Source organism: Acinonyx jubatus, chromosome B2 (genome assembly GCF_027475565.1).
Source record: "Acinonyx jubatus isolate Ajub_Pintada_27869175 chromosome B2, VMU_Ajub_asm_v1.0, whole genome shotgun sequence".
Taxonomy (NCBI): Eukaryota; Metazoa; Chordata; class Mammalia; order Carnivora; family Felidae; genus Acinonyx; species Acinonyx jubatus.
Window position 1 is genome coordinate 102,692,476 of NC_069385.1, and position 25,339 is coordinate 102,717,814.

Genomic DNA, 25,339 nt, shown 5'->3' on the forward strand with positions numbered 1-25,339 from the left:
GCTCTGTGCTGACAGCAGAGTGCCTGATGCAGGGCTTGAAGTCACGAACCATGAAGTCATGACCTGGGCCAAAGTCGGCTGTTTAACCAAGTGAGTCACACAGCACCCCCAGAAAGGTATGTTTTTTTCTTTAAGATTTTCTACATAGACTATTGTGTCATTTGAAAACAAACTTTTATTTCTTCCTTCCCAATCTGTATGCCTTTTATTTCCTTTTCTTGTCATTTGCATCAGCTACAATTTCCAGTATGGTGTTGAAAAGGAGTGGTAAAGAGATATCCTTGCCTTCTGGTTGATCTTAGTAGGAAAGCTTTGAGTTTGTTACCATTAAGTATTATGGTAGCTACAGGATTTTGTAGGTACTTTTTATCAGGTTGAGAAATCTTCCCTCTATTTGTAGTTTACTGAGAGTTTTTACCATAAATGGATGTTGGATTTTGTCAAATGTTTTTGCCTATGCTGATGTGATCAAATGATTTTTTCTTTTTGGTTTGTTGATGTGATGTGTCATATTAATTGAGTTTTGAATGATGAGCCAGACTTGCATACATGGGATAAATCCCACTTGGTAATGGTGTGTAATATTTTATATAGTGTTGGATTTGATTCGCAGATATGTTATTGAGGATTTTTACATATATGTTCATGAGAAATATTGATGTGTAGTTTTCCTTTCTTGTCATATCTTTGTCTGGTTTGGGTGTTCAGGGAATATTTTTTAAGCTGATAATATTTTGCTATGTTAAAACCTACATCAATCATCATATTTTCAGTAGAATACTGAATATTTTCATCCAAGCTAGAAAAATTTTAAGAATGTCACTTTAACAACACTTTATTTATTTATTTTAGATTTTTTATTATTTTTTATTTATGTGTTTTAATATAATTAATTGTCAAGTTGGCTGACATACAGAGTATACAGTGTGCTCTTGGCTTCAGGAGTAGATTCCCATGATTCATCACTTACATACAACACCCAGTGCTCATCCCAACAAGTGCCCTTCCTCAATGCTCATCACCCATTTTCCCCTCTACCCTGCCGCCTCCCATCATCCTTCAGTTTATTCCCTGTATTTAAGAATCTTTTATGGTTTGGCTCCCTCTCATTTTGTAACTATTCTTTTTTGTCCTTCCCTTGCCGCATGGTCTTCTGTTAAATTTCTCAAATTCCACATATGAGTGAGAACTTATGATATCTGTCTTTCTCTGACTGACTTATTTCACTTAGCATAATACACCCTCCAGTTCCATCCACGCTTTTGCAAATGGCAAGATTTCATTCTTTCTCATTGCCAAATAGTATTCCATTATATATATAAACCACATTATCTTCATCCATTCGTCAGTTGATGGACATTTGGGCTTTTCCCATAATTTGGCTATTGTTGATAGCACTGCTATAAACATTGAGGTACATGTGACCCTATGAATCAGCACCCCTGTATGCTTTGGATAAATTCCTAGTATTGCTATTCCTGGGTTGTAGGGTAATTCTTTTTTAAATTTTTTGAGGAACATCCACACTGTTTTCCAGAGTGGTTGCACCAGTTTGCATTCCCACCAACAGTTCAAGAGGGTTCCCCTTTCTCCACATCTTTGCCAACATCTGTTGTTTCCTGAGTTGTTAATTTTAGCCACTCTGACCAGTGTGAGTTGGTATCTGAATGTGGTTTTGACTTGTATTTCCCTGATGATGAGTGATGTTGAGCACCTTTTCATGTGTCTGTTAACCATCTGGATGTCTTCTTTGGGCAAGTGTCTATTCATGTATTCTGCCCATTTCTTCACTGGATTATTTGTTTTATCAGGTGTTGGGTTTGCTAAGTTCTTTATGGATTTTGGATACTAGCCCTTTATCCGATATGTCATTTCCAAAAATCTTCTCCCATTCTGTTGGTTACCTTTTAGTTTTGTTGATTGTTTCCTTTGCTGTGCAGAAGCTTTTTATCTTGATGAGGTCCCAATAGTTCATTTTTCCTTTTATTTCCCTTACCTTTGGAGATGTGTCAAGTAAGAAGTTGCTGCAGCCGAGGTCAAAGAGGTTGTTGTGCTTTTTCTCCTCTAGGATTTTGATGGTTTCATGTCTCGCCTTTAGGTTTTTCATCCATCTTGAGTTTATTTTTTGTGTATGTTATAAGAAGGTGGTCCAGTTTCATTCTCCTGCATGTTTCTGTCCAGTTCTCCCAGCACCATTTGCTGAAGAGACTCTTTTTTCCAATGGATACTCTTCCCTGCTTTGTCAAAGATTAGTTTCCATACATCTGTGGGTCCATTTCTGGGTTCTCTATTCTGTTCTATTGGTCTATGTGTCTATTTTTGTGCCAATATCATACCCTCTTGATGATTCTGGCTTTGTAGCAAAGGGTAAAGTCAGGGATTGTGATGCTTCCAGCTTTGGTTTTCTTTTGCAACATTAGTTTGGCTATTCAGGGTTTTTATGGTTCCATACAAATTTCAGGATTGTTTATTCTATATCAGAGAAGAATGTCGCTGCTATTTTGATTGGGATTGCATTGAATGTGCACATGGCACATTGATGTATCAACATTTTAACAATATTTGTTCTTCCAATCCATGAGCATGGAATATTTCTTCCATTTTTTTGTGTCTTCTTCAATTACTTTCATCAGTTTTCTATAGTTTTCAGCATGCAGATCCTTTACCTCTTTGATTAGGTTTATTCCTACGTATTTTATGGTTCTTGGTGCAATTGTAAATGGGATTGATCCCTTGATACCTCTTTCTGTTGCTTCATTATTGGTGTATAGAAATGCAAATGATTTCTGTACTTTGATTTTATATCCCGCAATTTGCTGAATTCATGTATCAGTTCTAGCAGGTTTTTGGTAAAGTCTTTTGGGGTTTCCGTGTAGAGTATCAGATCATCTGCAAAAAGTGAAAATTTGACTTCTTCTTTGCCAATTTGAATGCCTTTTTTTTCATTTTGTTGTCTGATGAGGCTAGGATTTCCAACACAATGTTAAACACAAGTGGTGAGAGTGAACATCCCTGTTGTGTTCCTGATCTCAGGGGGAAAGCTCTGTTTTTCCCTATTGAGGATAATACTAGCTGTGGGCCTTTCATATATAGCTTTTATGATGTTATGTTCCTTCTATCCCAACTTTCTTGAGGTTTTTATTAAGAAAGAATGCTATGCTATATTTTGTCAAATGTTTTTTTCTGCCTCTATTAAAAGCATCATATGGTTCTTATCCTTTCTTCTATTAATGTGATGTATCACATTGATTGATTTGTGAATATTGAACCAGCCCTGCAGCCCAGGAATGAATCCCACTTGACCGTGGTGAATAATTCTTTTAATATACTGTTGAATTCTATTTGCTAGCATCTTGTTGAGAATTTTTGCATCCATGTTTCATCAGGGATATTGGCCTGTAGTTCTCCTTTATAGTGGGGTCTTTGTCTGGTTTGGGAATCAAGGTAATTCTAACTTCATAAAAATGAGTCCAGAAGCTTCCTTTCCATTTGTATTTTTTGGAACAGCTTGAGAAAAATGGGTATTAACTCTGCTTTAAATGTCTGGTAGAATTCCCCTGGGGAGCTATCTGGCCCAGGACTGTTATTTGTTGGGACATTTTTGATAACTGATTCAATTTCTTCACTGGTTATGGGTCTCTTCAAATTTTCTATTTCTTCCTGTTTGAGTTTTGGTAGTGTGTGGGTATCTAGGAATTTTTCCATTTCTTCCAGATTGTCCAGTTTGTCGGCATATATATTTTTCATAGTATTCTCTAATAATTGTTTATATTTCTGTAATGTTGGTTGTGATCTCTCTTTCATTTGTGATTTTATCTTTTTGGATTCTCTTTTCTTTTTGAGAAGTCTGGCGAGGGGTTTATCAATTTTGTTTATTCTTTCAAAGTCAGCTCTTAGATTCATTGATCTGGTCCACTACTTTTTCTATATTGTTTATTCTGCTGTAATCTTTATTATTTCTTTTCTTCTGATGGCTTTGGGTTTCTTTGCTGCTCTGCTTCTAGTTTCTTTAGGTGTGAGGTTAGGCTCTATATTTGGGATTTTTCTGGCTTCTTCAGATAGGCCTGGATTGCAATGTATTTTCCTCTTAGAACTACCTTTACTGAATTCCACAGGGTTTTGACTGTCGTGTTTTCATTTTCATTTGCTTCCATATAATTTTTAAATTTCTTCTTTAATTTCCTGATTGACCCATTCCTTGTTTAGTAGGGTGTTCTTTAACCTCCATGCATTTGGAACCCTTCCAAATTTTTTCTTGTGGTTTATTTCAAGTTTCACAGTGTTGTGATCAGAAAACATGCATGGTATGATCTCAATCCTTTTATATTTGTTGACGGCTGTTTTGTGTCCCAGTATGTGATCTATTTTGGAGAATGTTCCATGTGAACTCATGAAGAATGTGTATTCTGTTGCTTTTGATGAAAAGTTCTGAATACATCCTTCAAGTCCCTCTGGTCCAGTGTATCATTCAAGGCCATTGTTTCTTGATTGGTTTTCTGCCTAGATGATCTGTCCATTGTTGCAAGTGGAGTATTAAAGTCACCTACAATTACAGTATTATCAATAAGTTTGCATGTTTGTGATTAATTGATTTATATATTTAAGTGTATCACGTTGGGGCATAAACATTTACAACTGTTAGCTCTTCTTGATGGATAGACCCCTTAGTTATGATATAATGCCCCTCTGCATCTCTTGTTACAGTATGTAAAGTCTAGTGTGTCTGATATAAGTATGGCTAATCCAGTTTCTTTTGACTTTCAGTAGCATGATAGATGGTTCTCTGTCCCTTCACCTTCAATATGCAGGTGTCTTCAGGTCTAAAACGTGTCTCTTGTGGACAGCATATAGATGGATCTTGTTTTTTTTTTTTTTTTCCCATTCTGATACCCTATGTCTTTTGATTGGGACATTTAGCCCATTTACATTCAGAGTCATCATTGAAAGATATGGATTTAGTGTCGTTGCGTTATCTGTAGGTTTCACATTTGTGATGGCATCTCTGGTCCTTTGTAGTTTTTGCAACATTCCAATCACAGAATCCCCCTTAGGATCTCCTGCAAGGCTGGTTTAGTGGTTGGGAATTCCTTTAGTTTTTCTTTGGGAAAGCCTTTCTCTCTCCTTCTGTTCTGAATGACAGCCTTGCTGGATAAAAGGATTCTTGGCTGCATATTTTTCCTATTCCACACATTGAATATATCCTGCCACTCACTTCTGGCCTGCCAAGTGTCAGTGGACAGGTCTGCTATTAGTCCTATGTGTCTAGCCTTGTAGGTTAAGGCCCATTTGTCCCTAGCTTCTTTCAGAATTTTCTCTTTATCTTTGTATTTTTCCAGTTTCACTATGATATATCATGGTGACGACCTGTTCTATTGATTCTGAAGGGAGTTTCCTGTGCCTCCTGGACTTGGATGTTTGATTCCTTCCCTAGATTAGGAAAGTTCTCAGCTACAATTTGTTCAAATAAACCTTTTGTCCCTTTCTCTTTCTTCTTCTTCTGGAATTTCTATGATACAGATATTATTATGTTTCATTGAATCCCTTAGTTCTATAATTCTCTCCTCATGGTCTAGTATTTTCTTATCTCTCTTTTTTCTTGGCTTCATCATTTTCCATAGTTTTATCTTCCATTTCACTTACTCTTCCCTCTGCTTCCTCCATCCTTGTCATTGCATCTAATTCATTTTGCATCTCATTTACAACATTTCTTAATTCATCATGACTATTTTTTAGGTCCTTGATTTCTGCAGCAATAGATTCTCTGCTGTCTTCTATGCTTTTTTCAAGCCCAGTTATTAGTCTTATGACTATTTTTCTAAATTCTTACTCTGTTTATTTCTGAGAGACAGAGACAGAGACAGAGCGTGAGCGGGGAAGGGGCAGAGAGAGAGGGAGACATAGAATCTAAAACAGGCTCCAGGCTCTGAGCTGTCAGCACATACCCCAACTTGGGGCTTGAACTCAGGACTGGGATATAATTATCTGAATTGAAGTCAGACACTTAACTTACTGAGCCACCCAGGTGCCCCTTGGAGCTGGTATTTCTAATTGTATGAGTCAAGTTGGGATAAGTATGGAAAAAGATATTTGGCCACCTCTATAATTCTTCCCTCCATTGCACAGTTGTTACCTTTTACAATCCTAAGTAATGAAGATATAATAAGACAAAATTATAACACACATGGGATAATTCCCAATAACACACATGGGAAGTGCCTGGCACTGGACAGGGCAGACGGACGGGTTAGAAAGGGAGCTAAGGAAGGCCCCGTTTATTAAATGCAAAGCACAGGAGAAAGAAACGAGTTGACTTATTTTGGTGTTACCCTACAGTGAAAAGGAAGCATGAATATGAACACACACACCCTGCACAGAGTGGAGAACTACCAGCTCTGCGTGTGTAGATAATCAGGGTATACATGACCCTCTTATGGTTGTCACATTTTTTTACTTATTTGACAATGAGGAAAAAAATGAGTTTATTTCAGTGCAGTATGCTGTTGCTTTTCTAGAGCAGAGAGGAAAACGTCAGTCTCTAACTTTGGGAAACTCGTATTTCAGTGTAGGAAGCAAACATGAAAATTATGAATACGATATAGATTGCTATTATGTTTTTTAAACATTTATTACTTATTTAGGTATTATGTGTGTATGTATGTATGTATGTTTCACACATGTGAACATGAGTGAGAGGAGCAGAGAGAGTGGGAGAGAGAGAATCCCAAGCAGTCTCCATCCTAAGAGCCTGATGCGGGCCCCACAAGGTGCTGCTCCATGTCACAAATCATGCGCTCGTGAACTGAGCCAAAATCAAGAGTCAGATGCTTAACTGACCAAGCCACCCAGGTGCCCCCATGTAGAGTACTATTGTATATGGTGATAAAAAAATTAGACTAACCCAGTGGTTTGAAGATTTTACTTATTTGTGTCAAATTTATTTTTAAAAATACAGAACTTAAGCAAAAGTTGTAGACTGGTTTACTAATGAATATCTGTATCCCTTTCATCTAGATTCATCTAACCAATTGTTAATATGTTGCTATTTTGGGGTGTGTGTGTGTGTGTGTATGTGTGTGTGTGGTATTCTCTTCCTCTGTTTATAATTATTTGAAAGTAAATTTCAGCTATCATTACAATTTATGAAATATTTTGGCATGTATCCCCTACATACAATGAATGATATTTTCCTTTATGCCACAGCATCATTACTATACATAGGAAAGTAACATTAATAAACAACACATTATCTAAAATAGTCTATAATCAAAGTATACTAATTTTTAATAATGTCTTTTATATCTATAAGGCTACTGCTCTTTGAAAAATGGGAGAAAATACAAAGAGAAATATAATAGTTGTTGTCTGTAAACATTTCCCCAAACTAAGCACAGTTTTCTGAACTTCTGAAACACAAATCTAAGATTGGAAGTGAGTACTAGACTTTGGAACTGTGGAGAGAAAGCTCACGGCTGCTAGCTTCAAGGCAAAGGAAGTGATAGAGAACTTTGGTGAAGTCCTGTTGTTCTCCTTATGCCTGAACTCAGTTAAATCCACGGGGGAGGACAGAATCATGTCCTCTGGCTCTGCTTGATTTGGCTAGAGGTAACAGATGATAAATTAGATTTCTTTTCTGTCACAAGCCAGCTGGGTCCTTTAAAAGAAAATAAAAGTTATCTCTGAAGTTTTATCTCTTTTTTTATATGTATACTTTTTTTTCAGGTGATTTTACTTCTATGAACTTGCTATTTTCTTCTGAAAGTCTGCACAACAATTTTATTGAGGTAAGAAGAAATAAAGACTCTTTTTAAAATATTTTTAATGTTTATTTAATATTGAGAAAGAAAGATAGAGTGCAAAGTGGGGAGGAGCAGAGAGAGGGAGACACAGAATCTGAAGCAGGCTCCAGGCTCTGGGCTGTCAGCACAAAGCCCGAGTCAATGATCGAACTCAAGAACCATGAGATCATGCCTGAGCTTGTCAGATGACCAACCGACTGAGCCATCTAGGTGTCCCATAAGAAGTAATAAAGACTTTTAATAGGGAAAGTGCAAAAATAATTTGGAATACAAATAAATAGAATTCATTTATTGATCTAAAGTTTTTGTTTCCCATTTAACCAGCTAATAGACCGTACTTTTTTTTTTACGATTTTATTATCCGAGATGGTGAAAAAAAAATTTTGATAGGTCCAAAAGGACTGGAAGCCATATTGCTAATGAATAGACCATTTGTTTTCTTCTGTAAGTGGTAAAGAGAATTGAGTCTATGTGGTACCAAACACAGAAAGGAAACAAACAAACAACAACAAAAAACCCCAGTAGAATGAGGATGAAAAGGATGAGAAAAAACACTCTTCACACTATTTATATTTGACATGATAAAATATTTTTAAATCTATTATAGTTTACTTAATTAACTTTATGCTGCTTAATTTTGAATGAGATATTTTTGCATTGCTTTTTCTTAAAATGTAGATTCCATAGGATTTGATCAAGAGTCGCATTTCAGTTAAGAGTTCTGGTTCTTGTGTTAGACACACAAGGACTGATATCCAAATGCTGGTATCTTTACAGGTCACTTAAACTTTGAGACTTATTTTCGTAATTTCTAAAAAATTCTCCATGAATTATGAGGATTAATTGAAATAATATCAAAAATTATTATTATTATTATTATTGCCTGATAGACTTTTAACACTTCTTAAAACTGTAGATAATTTGCTTCTAAATATCATTGGCTGGAACATCAACAGACCTACTACATATGTGCACTCAAACACATAGGTATTTAATTTCATCATAGTCACACCTAAAAGAGAAGTACAGTTAAGAGGTGTCTTTCAGTCATTCATTTCTTTAAAATTTTTTTTTAACATTTATTTATTTTTCAGAGACAGAGAGAGATAAAGCATGAGTGGGAGAGGGGCAGAGAGAGAGAGGGAGACACAGAATCTGAAGCAGACTCCAGGCTCTGAGCTGTCAGCACAGAGCCCTATGCGGGGCTCAAACTCACAAGCTGTGAGATGATGACCTGACCTGAAGTTGGGCACTTAACCAACTGAGCCACCCAGGCTTCCCTCAAAGTCATTCATTTCTTAAGTGGCACAATTCAAATGTGAAATGACCTAACACAGATTCTGAAATCTTTTTTTTTTTTTCATTTTGGAAGCATAACATATCAAGATTTGTGATGTGAAATATTTTATTCCCATAAATGATTATGTTTTGAAAAACAGTATTTCAAACTCATGACCTAAGTATCCAACTTAGTAAGTTAGAAAGGATCATAGGATAAATCAAGGAAAATAAAATGAGAGAAATAATGAAGATATGAACAGAAACCAATTAAATAAATAGACAAATGCAGTGGAGAGAGGATCAAGAAAGGCAAATAATGTTTTTTTTCATAAACCACATTAATAAAATGTATAAGCTCCTAATAACCCTAATCAAGAGAAAAAATATGCCTAAATATTATCCAATATTTTTTGACTCTGTGATTTTCCCATTACACTTAGCAAGAAGAGTAACATTCACTGAGAGACATTTAGCTAAGGTTGATCTTTAATCCCAACTTCTGGATTCTGTTTAGGGTGTTATAAGAAGAAATTAATGAGAAATAATAACTAATGAGGATCAGCTTCTGATTATTTAAGACTTTTTGTTCTGGGGCACCTGACTAGCTCAGTTGGTAAAGCCTACAACTCTTGATCTTGGGGTTGTGAGTTCGAGCCCCATGTTGGGTATAGAGATTACCTAAAAATAAAATCTTAAAAAAGAAGAATTTTTGTTCTACACATGAAATTTGGGATGGGGGTGGGGATGCCAAATTCATTTATTGAAAGGAATGGTACAAGGAAATACAAGAGGATGATTTGGGAAAACTTACAAAAAAGAAAAGTTCAGGCAAACAAGTATGTGCTGCCTTGGCAAGATAACACAGTGGCTGTGGGCAAGGCAGCTAAGACTGAACTCCTGTTTTCACTATCTCCCCGTGTACGCCTGTCAAAGAGCTTGTCATGTCAGATTCTGCGGCCCCATCTTGTGCAAGTCGGTTACATGGCTACCTAATTACATGATGGGTTTCACCTGTCCTTTCATCTAATAAATCTCAAGGAAGTGGGATCAGTTTTTTCACTGGCCTGTTTTTACAGTTTCATTAGCAACTAATTCACATATTTTTCCAAGGGTCATGCATACTCCATCACATTCAACTCATTTGTTCTTTCTTCATTTTCTGAAGGTTTCTTGAAATCCTGAAGTAAGATTCAGCCATCTCACGGCTCTGGATCATTAGCCCTTTCTTAGTGTGTTCTCTTTCTTCATAATATTGGTTGAGTCACATAGTCAAAGTAGTAAGACATGGACAAGTAGTTGGGAGGCAGGTAGAACTCCAGGTTAATCTAACAGTTGATGGTGGCCTACATATTCTGCTGTTAGTCGTGCTGTTCATTCATTGTTTTTTTTGTGTGTGCGCCAAATATGGAAAATGTGGACTGGATCAGAAATACCTCCGAGAAAACACAGCAAAAAATTAGAGCCTAGTACTGGACTTAATGCATAAGATTTTTTGTGCCATGATATTAATAATTCTGCTTAGGAGGTATACATAAGTGGGTTAGGATGACTTTTTTTTTTAAATTTTTTTTAACGTTTATTTGTTTTTGAGACAGAGAGAGACACAGCATGAATGGGGCAGGGTCAGAGAGAGGGAGGCACAGAATCCGAAACAGGCTCCAGGCTCTGAGCTGTCAGTACAGAGCCCGACGCGGGACTCCAACTCACGGACCGCGAGATCATGACCTGAGCCGAAGTCAGCCGCCCAACCGACTGAGCCACCCAGGCGCCCCATGGATGACTTTTGAAATGTTAGCAAATCTCCAGTCTTATTATCATATACATTTAAAATCGATATACATACAATGAACTGTGACAATTCACTTACTGTGTCCATCTCTGCAATAAAAAATCTCTGTGGTAAATTCTAGCTCTAAGGTACTAGGTGTCATAATATTAAGAATTTTGAATATTTTTATTTTAGAATGAGAAATGTCTTTGAAGCGTGTGTAAAATATTGATGGGATCACTAAGGTATCACTTTTATCTTGATGTTTTAGTAAGTTAAATCCACTACTAGTGGAATGATAATACCCTTTAGAGTCTTCCCTAAAAAGGAGCATTTTAATATTAGTACAGATAGATGATATTTTGTATGAAAATAAAATAGACTTTTCCTCACTATAAGCTGTTAGCATATCATGTGACTCTGTTCGACAAAGAATGCAAATGGTCTCAAAACGGATAAGCCTTAGTAGTCAGGTCTACTTTTTGGGAATGCCTACAAATGAAAAGGTTGTTTCCTTATTTCATCAATACCTCTCTTTCTCTCTCTTTCTCTGTGTGTTTTATTCTATGTAATAACTATAGTCATTCATTTCCACAATAAATGTGGAGAGTCATGATAGAGGAGAGAAAGGAAAAACTGAAAATACAGCAATGAAAATAATGTAAGGCTTATAGTTAACCAATACATGATATGGTTAGCTTGACATTAATGACATTATTTTTCTTTTTTTTACAGTATCTTAATGGCTAAATTTTTTTTGTTGTAGTGTTTTGGAGGTAGGAAATTACCTAGGAAAAATTTTATGATGATTTCTGACTAGACAGATGCCTTTAAATTTTCTTTGTAAGCAAATTTCCTAGCAGGCATTTTCACGGTCTTTCTTCCTGTTCTGAGGTTTATATGGTTGTGTATGAGGGGAATTCCATATGAAGGTAAAATGTATATGTGCCATAGGAGTGATTTAAATAAAATACTATGATGGGTGAAGAGGGCCAAAAGATACAAAGTTCCAATTATAAAATGAATGTCCTGAGAATGTAATGTACAACACTATGATTATAATTAATAATACTGTATTACATATTTGTCAAGTGCTGAAAGAGTAGATCTTAAAAGTTGTCATCACAAGGAAAAATTTTTGTTAACTATGCATGGTAACTAGGCTTATTTTAGTGGTCATTTCGCAGTATACATAGATATCAAATAATTATGCTGTACACCTTAAACTAGTATCATATTATGTGTCATTATACCTTCACAACAACAACAACAAGAGGGTAAGAGGCAGAAGGACATCTGGATCCACTATAACTATCCTGAGAAGACAAGGTGGGGAGTCTTCCAGGAAAGGGGATATATATATTAAAAATGGTTTGTATTATGAGGACGTTATTGGAAAGGCTTTCCAACACTTAACAGTACTCCCATGGAAGGAAGAAGGAGGAATGTTTTCTTTAGCTCAGCAAGAGTGAATCTCTGAATGGGTCGTCTGGGTGGCTCAGTCGGTTAAGCGACCAACTCTTGATTTCATCTCAGGTCATGATCTCACAGTTCATGGGATCGAGCCCTGCTTCAGACTCCATGCTGACAGCAAGGAGCCTGCTTGGGATTCTCTCTTTCTCTCTCTCTTTCTACCACTCCCCTTCTCCCATTCTCTCTCTCTCTCAATAAATAAAAACTCCAAAAAGAAAAAAAAAGGGGGTGAGTATCTGAACCAAATCTAGTTTGACATGCTGGGACTATGTCATGTGGATGTGACCCTACATGCAAATTAAGAATGGCTGGATGAAGGCATATTCCCTGTGGACACTGATACCATCTACTGTACTAGCTTGTTGTGGGCTGAATGTCTGTGTCCCCCCCAAATCCACATGTTGAAACCTAATCCCCAATGCGATAGTATTTGGAGGTAGGGTCTTTGGGTGGTGATTAGGTCAAACAAGGGAACCACTTATGATGGGAAATGTGCCCTTATAAAAGGGGCCCAGCAGAAGTCCCTCTGTGCTTCTGCCATGTGAGCACACAGCCGGATGATGGCCATCTATGACATTGGAGGCAAACCCTTTCCACACACCAAGTCTGCCAGCATCTTGATTTTGTACTTCCCAACCTCCAGAATTGTGAGAAATAAATTTTTGTTGCTTATAAACAATAAACAAACACATACTATTGCTGTCAAAGGAGGGAATAATCACTTTTTTTTAATAATCACTTTTTAAAAAGTATTAAAGGAAGACATCAGCTATGTCTGCTGCAATCTACTATGCGAAAGACAGATGCAGCATAGACAACATGAAAAGAAATGGGTGTGGCTGTGCTCCAAAAACACTTTATTTATGAAAACAGTCAATAGGCAAATTTGGCCTGAAATCCATTTCCTGACCCCTGATCTAAATCCTCATGGCTCAGGATACTTCACATGCCATGGCTGGATTACAAATTTCACCTATTCCTATTTTCTAGTTGCCAGAACTAGAAAAAAAAAAAAACTGTAGCAATATGGCTATGGGTGTGAGTTGCAAAAGACTTAATGATCAGGGTAAAATTATCTTTAATGAACAGGAAAATATTTCTTACCACACTGGATCTGTGACATTTTCTATGCTATTATGTAAGTATACTATAACAAACAATGGCTGACAGAATGAAACAAAGAGGTGTATGAAGTTAGAACAGGATCATTCCTAGCATCATTCAAAGGTCAGAACATCTGCTCTTGTATCTTTGTAATGAATAAAGTCATAAAATTTAATATTAAAGCTTGAGCAATGCCGAAAGAACTGTTTGTCAGAAGGGACATGGTGAATTTTCATTGCAGTCCTCCTTCGATGATGTCATACACGCAAAGAGTTGATGCTATGGTAGTGTAGTTCCAAGAACCAATTTCATCTGCCATGGAGTTAGTGGCTATAAGTAGATCATGGTGAACCCCAGGCAGGCCAAAAATTTGGAGGAAGTATTACTTAAAAACAGTCTTTCAGTAGACCTACCCTCTCATGGTCTCTTCAGAAACCTTTGAAGTTAACAAATGAAAGATTCTAGATTCAAGTGATTTCAGATCCTTTACATTGCAAAAGCAGATGCCCCCATTACTGATCCAGAACAAATGCAAGGAAATTGAAGAGTATGGAATGTGCAGAACCCTTGTGGTATTGCCTTGCTCCATTGTAATTGTGAATAGATATGTGCAGCAACAATCTATTGAAAAAGCCATTATCATCAAGGGCTCAAACTCATAAGGAAAAAGGGTGAGATCACATCTCCAGAAAAGCCACAAAACCTGCTGATGTGATAGCTAAGGGTGAAGGGTATCAGAACAGACAGTAGAGGAGGGAATGAATAAGCACCAGTTGAGACCCAGAGATCAATAATAGTATAAATCCATAAATATCTTCTACGTTTGCCTTTAAGAGGAAGGATCCAAAGGGATCATGGAGGAGGTGCTCCTCAAACCTAGGTAAAGAAATAAGTTTACATGACATAAATAGCCATGAAATGTGACTGTGATTTATCAAGGGCCCCAGCTGCTAGGCTTTGAGATAAACCTCTGCATTTGTGCTGAGGCAATACTCTTCAGAGGCTGCTCCCAGCCAATGATTGGTTGTAGCAAGGTTACTAGAGTAGACACTTTCCTAAGAGACACAAGATTCCTCAGATTGCTGATTCTGTGGGCATAGTCCTCTATGGTTTTGCCACTCCTTTTGTAGTTTGCACTGGAGCCTAAGGATGCATCCAACCAATTTTTTTTTTTTTTATCTATGTCACTCAGGATCAGCCTTGCATCCCAGTCTAATGATCTAACCTTTCCTGACTCCCTTCTTTTCCTCGTACTGGTATTTCGTCTACTAAAATCTTAGCACATTTAATTCTGTAGAGGCACATATTTCTTGCACACATGGACTAGCTCTCCACTAGTTTAGGTAAATACTTTAAAAGTTTTATCCTCTTGTCATATGCTGTATTGTAAAATATTTAAGAAATATTTATAATACATATTATCACATACATACAAATGAGAGGCATGTATAAACAGCAATAATTTCTGACAAGCCACACTTCATTGTGTCCTCATAACAGTAAATGCAAATTAATCACATATATTAATGTATCTTATCAGAGTGGCTATGGCAATACTTAGCATTTCAGTGCAAAGGCTTTGTGGAACTGAAAAAACTAAGCCAAACTACCTACTTTTGGATCAAAATGTATAATCACATAATCACATATGATCCAAATCCAACCAAGAAAAATACATAAACATGAGTATATTATCCTAATACACAATTAGAAAAGTATTGTCACAACACATGAAAATTATAACCAATATTTCAACATAAACTTAAAACATTTTAAGAAGGGGGTTAAAATTTTAATTTAAAAAGAATAAATAAACGTATCAAGCCATTTTTCTTGAATTAGCACTCTGAGTTGTTCCTAGCCTTTTGTTAATTTTCACAGTTCTGAAAAGGTTAACTCTGACAGTTTTCGGGAGCTTTTTCATTGCTTTTCCTGAGGGGCAGGTTCTCAGAGGTTCTCATCCCACCACTTCGGTTGATGTCATCCCCCACGTTAATATTTAAACTCTGGTTTTTCTTCTTAGATGCCATCAGCTTATAGCAAATTCCATCTTGGCAAATGGTAGTACTCCATAACATTTGTTGACTAAATGTTGCATGGTGATACATTGAAGTGGTCTTTCTCCTATCAGCTGAGGCTGAATTTTCAGGGTTTTTCTTTTCTTTTTTTTTCTTTTCCAAAAAGAAAGCATAGCTAAGTCAAGTTCCTTACATTTGATTTGTACTTTATCATTTGAAATATTTTTGGGTAAAGGATAACGAATGTCAGGCAAGTAAGTTAATCGCTTTTGATTTCACATTTGTCACCTGTAACACAAGAGGATTTGATTATCCCTAAGCAGTCCCCACATTCTTTACTCATCTGTGACATAGATCCTATGACCCTGGGATTCATTTTTCTGATGTTTAATAGAATGAATGAATCTGGTTTCTCTGAGTAACACGTGGCCCCTTCCAGCAGTCTTAGCGTTCCGTGATCTTGTTAGAAATGCAATTGTTAGGCTCCATTCTAGACCTACTAAATCAGAAATGCTGGAGGTGGGGCCTAGCAATTTGTTTTTAACAAGCCCTCTAGGGGATTGTGATGTAGCTAATGTTTAAGAACCATTGTCCTAGAAAATCCCTTGACTCTGGTAGGAGAGGATCAATTAGTGTTCTGTGTTTACAGCATCAGATTCTGGGTATTGTGTAAAACTTCCAGCTTTTCCTCCTGTATATGAAATAATAGATGAGGGCAATATGCAGATTGGATCAGAATATACTTCTAGTTCCATCACAGAATTAAAGACATTAGACATTAGAATTGTAAAATCAAATGATTTATTATAAAACATTCATAAATCATACTTTAAAACCCGTTATATAGAGTATTTCCCATACTTAGTAAACCCAGAATTTCTTGATCATGTCACATTTAAAAAATTACACATTATATATATAAGTGATGAATCACTAAATTCTACATCTGAAACCAATTTTACCATATATGTTAACTAACTAGAATTTAAATAAAAACTCAAAATAAAAAAATAATTACACATTATATGAATAAAAATAAATCATTTAATCTCCCTGGTTCTCATCTGCAAACAAAAGTGATTTCAATGGAAGCTTATAGCTATAAAATCCTATAGTTTTGACATTCAGTAATTTAATACTAAAGATACTAGAATATTTATCATAATATATAACATATAATAGAGGAATGTATTACTATAACATTTCCACTCTGATGTTTTTAGCAATCCAAACACATTTCCTTTACAAGTCTCTTAAAGTTATGTTTTCATGAGAGTCTGTTTAAGGTAACACAAGCAGGTTTTACTTTTATGAGAAAAATTTAGTAATAATTCTTGTGACCATGTTCTTTGAACATGGCACAATCCAACCAAGCATACAAATGTTCTTGCTATTGATAAGCCTCAGTAGTTAAAACCACTTCCCTGGAGAATCTATAAATAAAAGCATTCTCTGTTTTCTTATTTGGAAACACTTGACTTGAAAAAGATCTGTTGACATATTTTTTTTTTCCCTAAGAAACTCCACCATGAAGATTCATCTCTTTTTCTTTATGCTGCTCTTTTGGGTCACGATTTTACCAGGTAACATGCAAATATTTATGGGCTTATTTACGCTAATTAATTTGCAGAAGCACAAGTTGTTGCTTATTAAAAATATGGTAACAACATAGGGTTTAAAAATTTTTATCCTAAATGCAATGTGGTACTCTGGACTGAACCCCAGAATAGGAAAAAAAAAAGACAATCGTGGGGAAATTAGTAATATGTGAATAAAATTTGCAGTTTAGTTGATAGTATTATACCAATGCTCATTTCTTAGTTTTGATAATGTAGCATGGTTGAGTGAGATGTTTACCATAATGGGAATTTCACCTCTATTATCCTTGCAACTCTTCTGTAAATCTAAATTGATTTCAAAATAAAAAGTTTTAAAAGATTAAATCAATACCTTAGTCTATTCAGCTTCCTTCTGAAACAATTTGTTACTGAAACAATTCTTACTGGAAAAATTGTTCATTAGCATAAACAACTGGTATGGGATAGATGATTCAGTGCTAGACAAAGATTGATTTACCTTTTCCTTCTTTTTAATCTATGCCAGTATACTACTTCCGATTATCAGAAGCCTTTCTTACTATTCTGTTCTTGTCATACAGGCAAATCATGTCTGTTGTTAGCTTTTCTTTATATATTTATGGTCTCTGCCCTCTGTCTTTGAGTGCTACAGATCACATGAATGTTGAATGTAATACAAATACACGAGCTACATTTTTCATGAGATTTTTTTTCCACCCTCAAAGGCTACTTCCTCACATCAGGTATGTAACAAGATTCTCTCCTCCTGAGTTAATGTGTAAGTATGAATTTTACAGAAATAGAATAATACATTTTGGGAAAGAAGAGATCATTGAGTCTCAAACTTTCTATTTAAAGACCTTAAGACGTAGCTCAAGTCTACCTAACTGGCATTAAAATTAGGCTCAAAGTCACTCACTCTTAGGAAAAATATCCCTTTCTTGGTACCTGGCTGATTTCTTATGGCCCAACAGAAATCATAACAGAGGCCTAAGAGAATAAATTAACTTATTCTTTCATTGTGAATACTGTAAAGTCCATCATGACAATCTAAAAATGTATATACTTAATAAACTGATACATTATCATTTAGAGGTTGCAAGTAGATAAAATTCTAAATAGGGGCCAAGCATCAATGAAGTAACAAAGAAATACAGTTAATTGTTCATTTAACTAAGAGAATAACTTCCTTTATTTCCATTCAAAACTTATTAGAAAATGATCTCTGGATTTTCTTTGCCAGCACTAGAAAGTGCGAAAAAGAAATTCTATGCAGATTCATATAGCTTTTAACATGTGATAAATCTTTTTCTTCTTTTAATTTCAAAATAGCTAGCATGATTAGACGGCGATGTCAAGCATTTTTATGTCTTAGGAACTTATTTTTTCTTCCTAACAGCAATATCAGGTGCTCCTACCAATAATTAAAGTGATTTGTACATTTATCAACAAACTGAAAAGTCATGTGTCCTGTAGACTTAAAGATTCAAAACCAGTTGGGGAGGGGCGCCTGGGTGGCTCAGTTAGTTGTCTTCATCTCCTTATTTTGGCTCAGGTCATGATCTCGTGGTCTTGAGCTCAAGCCCCGCATCCAGCTCTGTGCTGGGCATGGAGCCTGCTTAAGATTGTCTCTTCCTCTCCCCCTGCCCCTCCCCTACTTGTGTGTATGCACACGTGCACGTGCACATTCTCATTCTCTCTCTCTCTTTCTCAAAGAAAAAAAAAAAGAGAAAAAAAAACACCAGTTGGGGATACAGTGGGGAAACAGTAGCATAGATTACACCATCAGTGCATCACTGTTATTAACTTTTTGCATATTTTTCTTATATTTTCAAAGTAAAGTCATTGACCTTGTTAATCACACATGTACCAAACTTTTAGAAAACTACCCTTACCAGCAACAACAACAAAAAATTCAAAGTAAAAGAATTATGTCAGGATACATATTTTTCCGTACAAATTTAAGGAAGTGTGATAGAAAATCTAGACATGTAGAAAATAATAAAACAATAACAATGCTGTCTTTCAACTTATAGCTCACCAACATGTGGGGGTTGAATTAAACTACACAAACTGAATTGTCATATGTGTGACTCTTTTAGAGTTCTTCAGTTGTTCTTATATCTCACCTGCAAAGTGTAAAAATCCTTACTCAAAATTGAGACAGAAAATTTTCATTCTTTTCTCACTCTGACTGTTATAGATGAAGAGATGTCCAGATAAAAGCCATTGTCTATGCAGGGAAATGTCTGTTGAAGTCATTTAGCTTTCCTCTTCATTTATAGAGGTTATAAATGCACCAAATGTCTAGAAATAAAGTATTGTTTCACTCCCAGGTATTGTTTGACTTTACCTGACAAACTGAAAAAAAAATATGTTATTGCCAATATCCCTTTTCTTTAAATCTGACATATACTTTGAATGGGATAGTAGAGCTTTGTGCGGCAAGAATTGTCATGCTTCCCCTCCTCCCATTTCCAAGGAAGTTAATGGTAGCCTAAAGGATAAAACAGCAGGTGAGTGAAAATAAAAATAAATTATGGGTTGAAAAATATTTAGGAAATGCCTTGTCCATTTCTAGCTTATATATTAAATAAAACTTTATATACTATTTAATGAAACTCCCTAGCATGTTAACATGTTAATAGATGCAGTATGAATGATACATACGAAATGCTTTGTGAGAGTCCTGAAAAAAGAGCTTACTTTCCTGAAAGTGATCCACAGACATATCAGAGAGAAGACAGTATGCAAACAATGTATCTGAGGGTGGAGACAGTTATGTTTGGCTTATCACAGCATCACAAGACAGTAATTTTAATCACTGAAAACAGCGTTTTCAATTAGAGGCAACTTTGACCCCAAGGAGACATTAGGCAATGTCTGGAGACGTTTTCAGTTGTCACAACAGGTATTATTGGCATCTAGTGGGCAGAGGCCAAGGATGCTGCTAAACATTCTTCAGTGAACAGTATAGCATCCCACAGCAAAGAATTATCCAACTCAAAAGGTCAATAGTGTTTAGGGGGAGAAAGCCTGCACTAGGGATTGGCTTAGCGTTTAACAAGGGGTGTACCTAATAGTTGAATGAGTGACTGGAGGCTTGCAAAGGTGAATGTCAGTGACCCAAACACACAGGCCTGGGGAATACTTATATTTTGAGCTGAAAATGACAAGAAAGGAGACAATATTTTTAGAAAGGTGAAATAAGACAAAGAATGAATAAGAGAAGGGGTGAGGTCAGTTTAAGGTGGAATATTGATCAACACCATCAAGTGTGACAGTCCTCTTGTCGAATACAATTCAGGTTTCTGTCACTGGCAAATCATACATGGGTTTGATAATAGTAACTTCTCAGAAACTATAGAATAAATAATGACATTTAGAAGTTAGCATTCAATCTTTGCAATGTAACTATTCTACTGTAAATTGTGTCATATTCTGCATTACATCAGTTATAGTGAGAAGAGAGCTAATTTTAATAGAATAGCTAGGTTTTATATCAGCTCTGTATGCCAACAATATAGAATATGTAGCTCTGAGTCCATATATTCACTGAGAAGTATCACTACTTACCACCAACTGTTGGAATGCAGACAGCATGTCTAGGTAGAAAGGCCTGGCCTTTAAGGGGACTGATCGGAACACTAGACCTAATTATGGTTGAAACTAGTGGCAAAGTTTGTTTTCATACCACGAGTTTACAAAAATATTTGAATCTGGCCTTCAGTCAGCCATCTGCAATATTCAGAATTCTCCCACACCAGTTCCCTTTAATCTCACCACATGAGTAAAATGACGTGTCTACGAAAAATGCACCAAAACATACGGTTTATGAAAACAAATGGGCCAGCACATATAGTGAAATATAAACTTAAAATATATTTGGCTTGGAAAGAATCTTACAACCTATCAGACCAATATCTCCCAATTCCCCAAGTATCCCCAACTATTTTAAATATAAACTTTAAGTGAAAATCAATTTCTAAATGATACGATAAAACATGTAGTTCAGAGCACTGGTAATATTAAAAATCATGTCATGGCTAACAATGGCCTTACCTCTAGTCATTCCCATTTTTTAAATCAGTGCTGTCATCAGACACGTGTCTAAGTTAAATAATTTCTTTGGGGACATAAATCCCAAGAGACCCGGGGGAATTGTAGGAATTCGGACGAATTGCTTACGATTACCTGTCTCTCAAGATTTTAGAAAAGTAAAATAAATCTACAATAGAAGTCGCTTGCAGAACTCAAAAAGCACAACGTTGTGTCAAAATAATATTTTTGAAAGCAGAAAAGGGGGAAGTCAAAGGCAATTGGATAACTGTAGAGCCCAAACCTGAGAGAAGATAAATAATGAACACTTCTTGGGCTGTTGATTTGGGGAACTATCCTTGAGTTACTTACTGTCCAGTCACTTGTAAGGAAGCAAGCTGGCACACCTAACTTAGGTCCACGGCACTTTCTAATTTTCAGGATTTACTTGCATCAAGGGACAGTACATGAGCTTAAACTTTCTTCAGTAAGATTTTCCCTGTCATAAATTAGAAGGGGGACATTTTCTTTTGACCTACACAATAATCTTCTACTTCTTGGACCTTCTCCTTTTAAAATATGGGTGTGTCATAGCTAAGTTACTAATTTCAGTCATTCTTTCCTTCTTACAGCCAGAAAGAAATATCCCCACTATGGTAGCTTGGATTTGAGGAGAGAGTGCAGAAAGGGTAATGGCCGATGTAAACTTGAGTGCCAGGAAAATGAAATTAGGATTGCTTACCGCATGCGACCTGCAACCCATTGCTGCTTGCAGAAGTAAAGCTGACAGAAGACAAGAAAGAGATACACACTCCAAGAAGAGAGGACCAGTGTTACTAAGTCTTCCCAGAGTATACTTCGAGGCTTGTGTATCTCAAAGAATTAAATAAAATTTAACATTGAGCCACTCCCAAGTGGTTCTATGTCACACATGTACCTGGTGCATTTACACCGCATTTTCTCTTGATCTCTTGGTACCAGAAGTAAGCAGAATTTATTTTATGGGAATTCTCCAAGAACTACCAAAAATTCTAAGTGCTTTGTGTGGGTTGACATAAGTACTGTTGTGAGAAACCCTAGGTCAGAGAAATGGGCAAAACATATTCCTGAAATGGAAGCCTCCAATGGAAATGTGCTGCATTTTCATCATTAAACACTGCTCTATAGATTATCCCATGAACGGATACAAATCCACAGGGCTTGTGAGACTAGGAATTGAGAATGCAGATCCTGCTCATGAGAGAAAGAGCTGAAGTAAGAGAAGGTCAGTATAAGAACAGAAAAGCAGAGGAAATCATAATCAGCTCCAATTTCTGTCCTTCTTATGTATTTAGTGGAGAAAAATGTTATCAGGAAATAAAAGAGGGAGTAAAAATGGAAGGGAAGAATTCCTTGAAGGAGAAGAGCCTATATGTAATTAAGTATTTTGACAAAGAAAGGCAGAACCTATGGCTAACTACTCATTTGGGCTCCGCAGTCCTCAGATAATTGTGTCTGAGGAGACACAAAGCAAAAGAAAGGAGGAGAGTGATCTGCAGTCGTGAGCTTTACTCTGTCAGAGTTCCTCTTGCTACTTCCTCTCAAGGGCCACATTATCTCTCCCACAACACTCGCACCAATAAGTCTGTATCAGATGGTTGCTATTAGAAAATGCACATTCCACTTCTTTTATGAGTTTAGGGCTGCAACTTAGTTATTGGTATTAATTCACAACTATTTTTAAAAACACCATTGATAGCATAACACAGTCATAAAACAGAAGCTTGCCTTCACCAAAAATAAAGCTGAATATATTTTTGTAATTTAACTAAGTAAAATGAAATTTATTGAGTGGATATATGTAAGTCAGACTTGGACGCAGAAGGAGATGAGAAGTTAAAGAATTACAGGCTCATTCTATCTGGATATTTTCCTCCTTCCTTCCTACCTTCCTCCCTCCCTCCCTCCCTCCTTTCTTTCTTCTTTCTTTTTTTCTTTCTTTCTTCTTTCTTTCTTTCTTGTTGAAGTATAGTTGACATACAGTATTATATTAGTTTCAGGTGTACAATATAGTGATTCGATAATTCCATATATTACAAAATGCTTGCCACGAGTATAGTTGCCATCTGTCACCTCTACTGATATTTTTTATTAATGCTTATTCATGTATTTTTAGAGAGAGAGAGAGCACAAGTGGAGAGGGGCAGAAGGGAAAGAGAGGGAGAATCCCAAGCAGGCTCCACACTGCCAGCACTGAGGCCAATGCGGGGCTCAGTCTCATGAACTGGGAGATCTTGACCTGAGCGGAAATCAAGAGTGAATGTTTAACCAACCAAGCCACCCAGGAGCCCCTATTGATGTTTTTATTATGGCATCACATTACATCTTCTAAATGCAGATTTGAGATGCATTATCTATTATGGTAACATGAACAGAGAAATAATTTTTCTCTATTTAGATAAAGTTTTTGGATTTACTTCCATCATAAGGGACTGTTCACTTTTTCATGTTTTATTTTAATAAAAATATGACTTCCTATTATGAAGCAATTACTAAGCATATGTTGGAGTCTCACATGCATTATCTTTCACATATTTTAATAACTTGAAATATACTTTGACTTCTCAAGTGTGTTCCTTTGCAGTATAAATATCTTCAAAGATATTTTTACAGTATTTATTTGAACAGGGTTTTCAACCTGAGAACTATTGTTATTTTGATCCAGACAATTCTTTGTTGTCCAGATCTCCTCTTCATTGTATCTTTAGCAATAGGATGTTTCTTAGTATCCCTAGCCTTTACCCATCAGATACCAATAGCTCTCTTTCCCCTAATTGTGACAAAAATGTCTACCTACATTGTCAATATCCCTTCTGGAGGCAAAATCACTGCAGATTAGAACAACCATCTTATCATTACATACTCATTCTCACAGAAATTTCAAAATTAAAAGTGGAAACAACAACGAAAATCAGTACTATTTCCAGGTAGCACATTTTCTGTGTCTTATGAAAACTATTTGAAATTTTCATGTTATTACATATGCACTAGAGATGATATATTAGTGGCCCGTAAAAAACATAGCCCAACTTTTGAATAATGAATATATGTTGAGAAGATTAGTAAAATTCAATTCTTAAAATGAAAGCTCAAGTTACATCTTACCTAACCAGACACAATCATTATATTAAGATCTGTAATGTAGAATCGAGAAGCTTAGTATACTATTAATATGAAACAAATAAGAATTGAGTTTTTATTGGCCATCAAGAAGTGGCAGGTGATAAGAGGTTTCCTGGAAGACACCCAAGACATCTCCGCATATGAACTAGTCTATACTGGTAGACCCTCTATCCTTCAGTGCTTGACAAAGAAAAACAAAACCATCTATATTTCTGAGCTGGTCTTTCCTGCGGTCCAGGGTACATTCAAGCCACCAGACTCTTTTCAGCCCAAGGAACGAATGTGACAAACTTGAAGGAGAAATGTAAACCTATGGGCATCAATTAGGAAATTAATATTTTTACCTACAGAAATCTTTTAACTGTTTGTTGTGCATGATATTGACTAAACATTGCAGAAGCCCTTTTGACAAAGTTCTGCATCCAACTCCCTTAAAAAGAAAGATATGTCACTAATTATTCATACTGACCTCAGAGTTTGTTAACAACAACAACAAAAAATAAAGAATAAAAGGTAAATATTTACACATGGGAAGATTTCTGGAAACTTTCTTGCTCATGCATTTTAATTTTCATTGGGTTAATTGACAACACAGATAGATAATCTTAAATTAAACTGCAGTTGACCTTTGAACAACAGGGGTTTGGAGTACATGGATCCACTTCTATGTGGATTTTTTTAGATAAATACAATATAGTATTACAAAAGTATTTTCTCTTTTTCATAATTTTTTCAATAGCATTTTCTCTAGCTTACTTTATTGTAAGAATGCACCGTATAAAACATATAACCTACATAATATATATTAATTGACTATTTATATTCTCCATAAGGCTTCTAGTCAACCGTAGGCTATACACAGTTAAATTTTGGGGGAGTCAGAAGTTATATGTGGATTTCCAACTCATGCGGGCGACAGAAGGTCAATGTTTCTAAGTATTGAGTTGTTTGTGGATCAACTGTGGTTAGATCTAGAGCTGGAAGTTTTACATTTTTCTGTCCTTTGGTCCAGAGTGTATTTCCCTTCACTTTTAGTTTTCTTTGAGTCTGGATTAGCAGTGGCCCTGATGAAGGAGGCACCAACAGGTGTTAGGTATTTTTGTTGTAGTCATAGCTCAATAC

At 36.0% G+C, this 25,339-nt stretch overlaps 1 protein-coding gene across 1 annotated transcript; it reads left to right on the forward strand.

Moving 5' to 3' along the window:
- The first annotated feature begins 16,968 nt into the window (after positions 1 to 16,968).
- LOC106981620 (beta-defensin 110) lies at positions 16,969 to 21,947 on the forward strand. The gene is made up of 2 exons (XM_015079758.3): positions 16,969 to 17,023; positions 21,688 to 21,947. The coding sequence occupies exons 1-2, from the start codon at positions 16,969 to 16,971 to the stop codon at positions 21,834 to 21,836; spliced, it is 204 nt and encodes a 67-aa protein (XP_014935244.1). The 3' UTR covers positions 21,837 to 21,947.
- Positions 21,948 to 25,339: the final 3,392 nt, after the last annotated feature.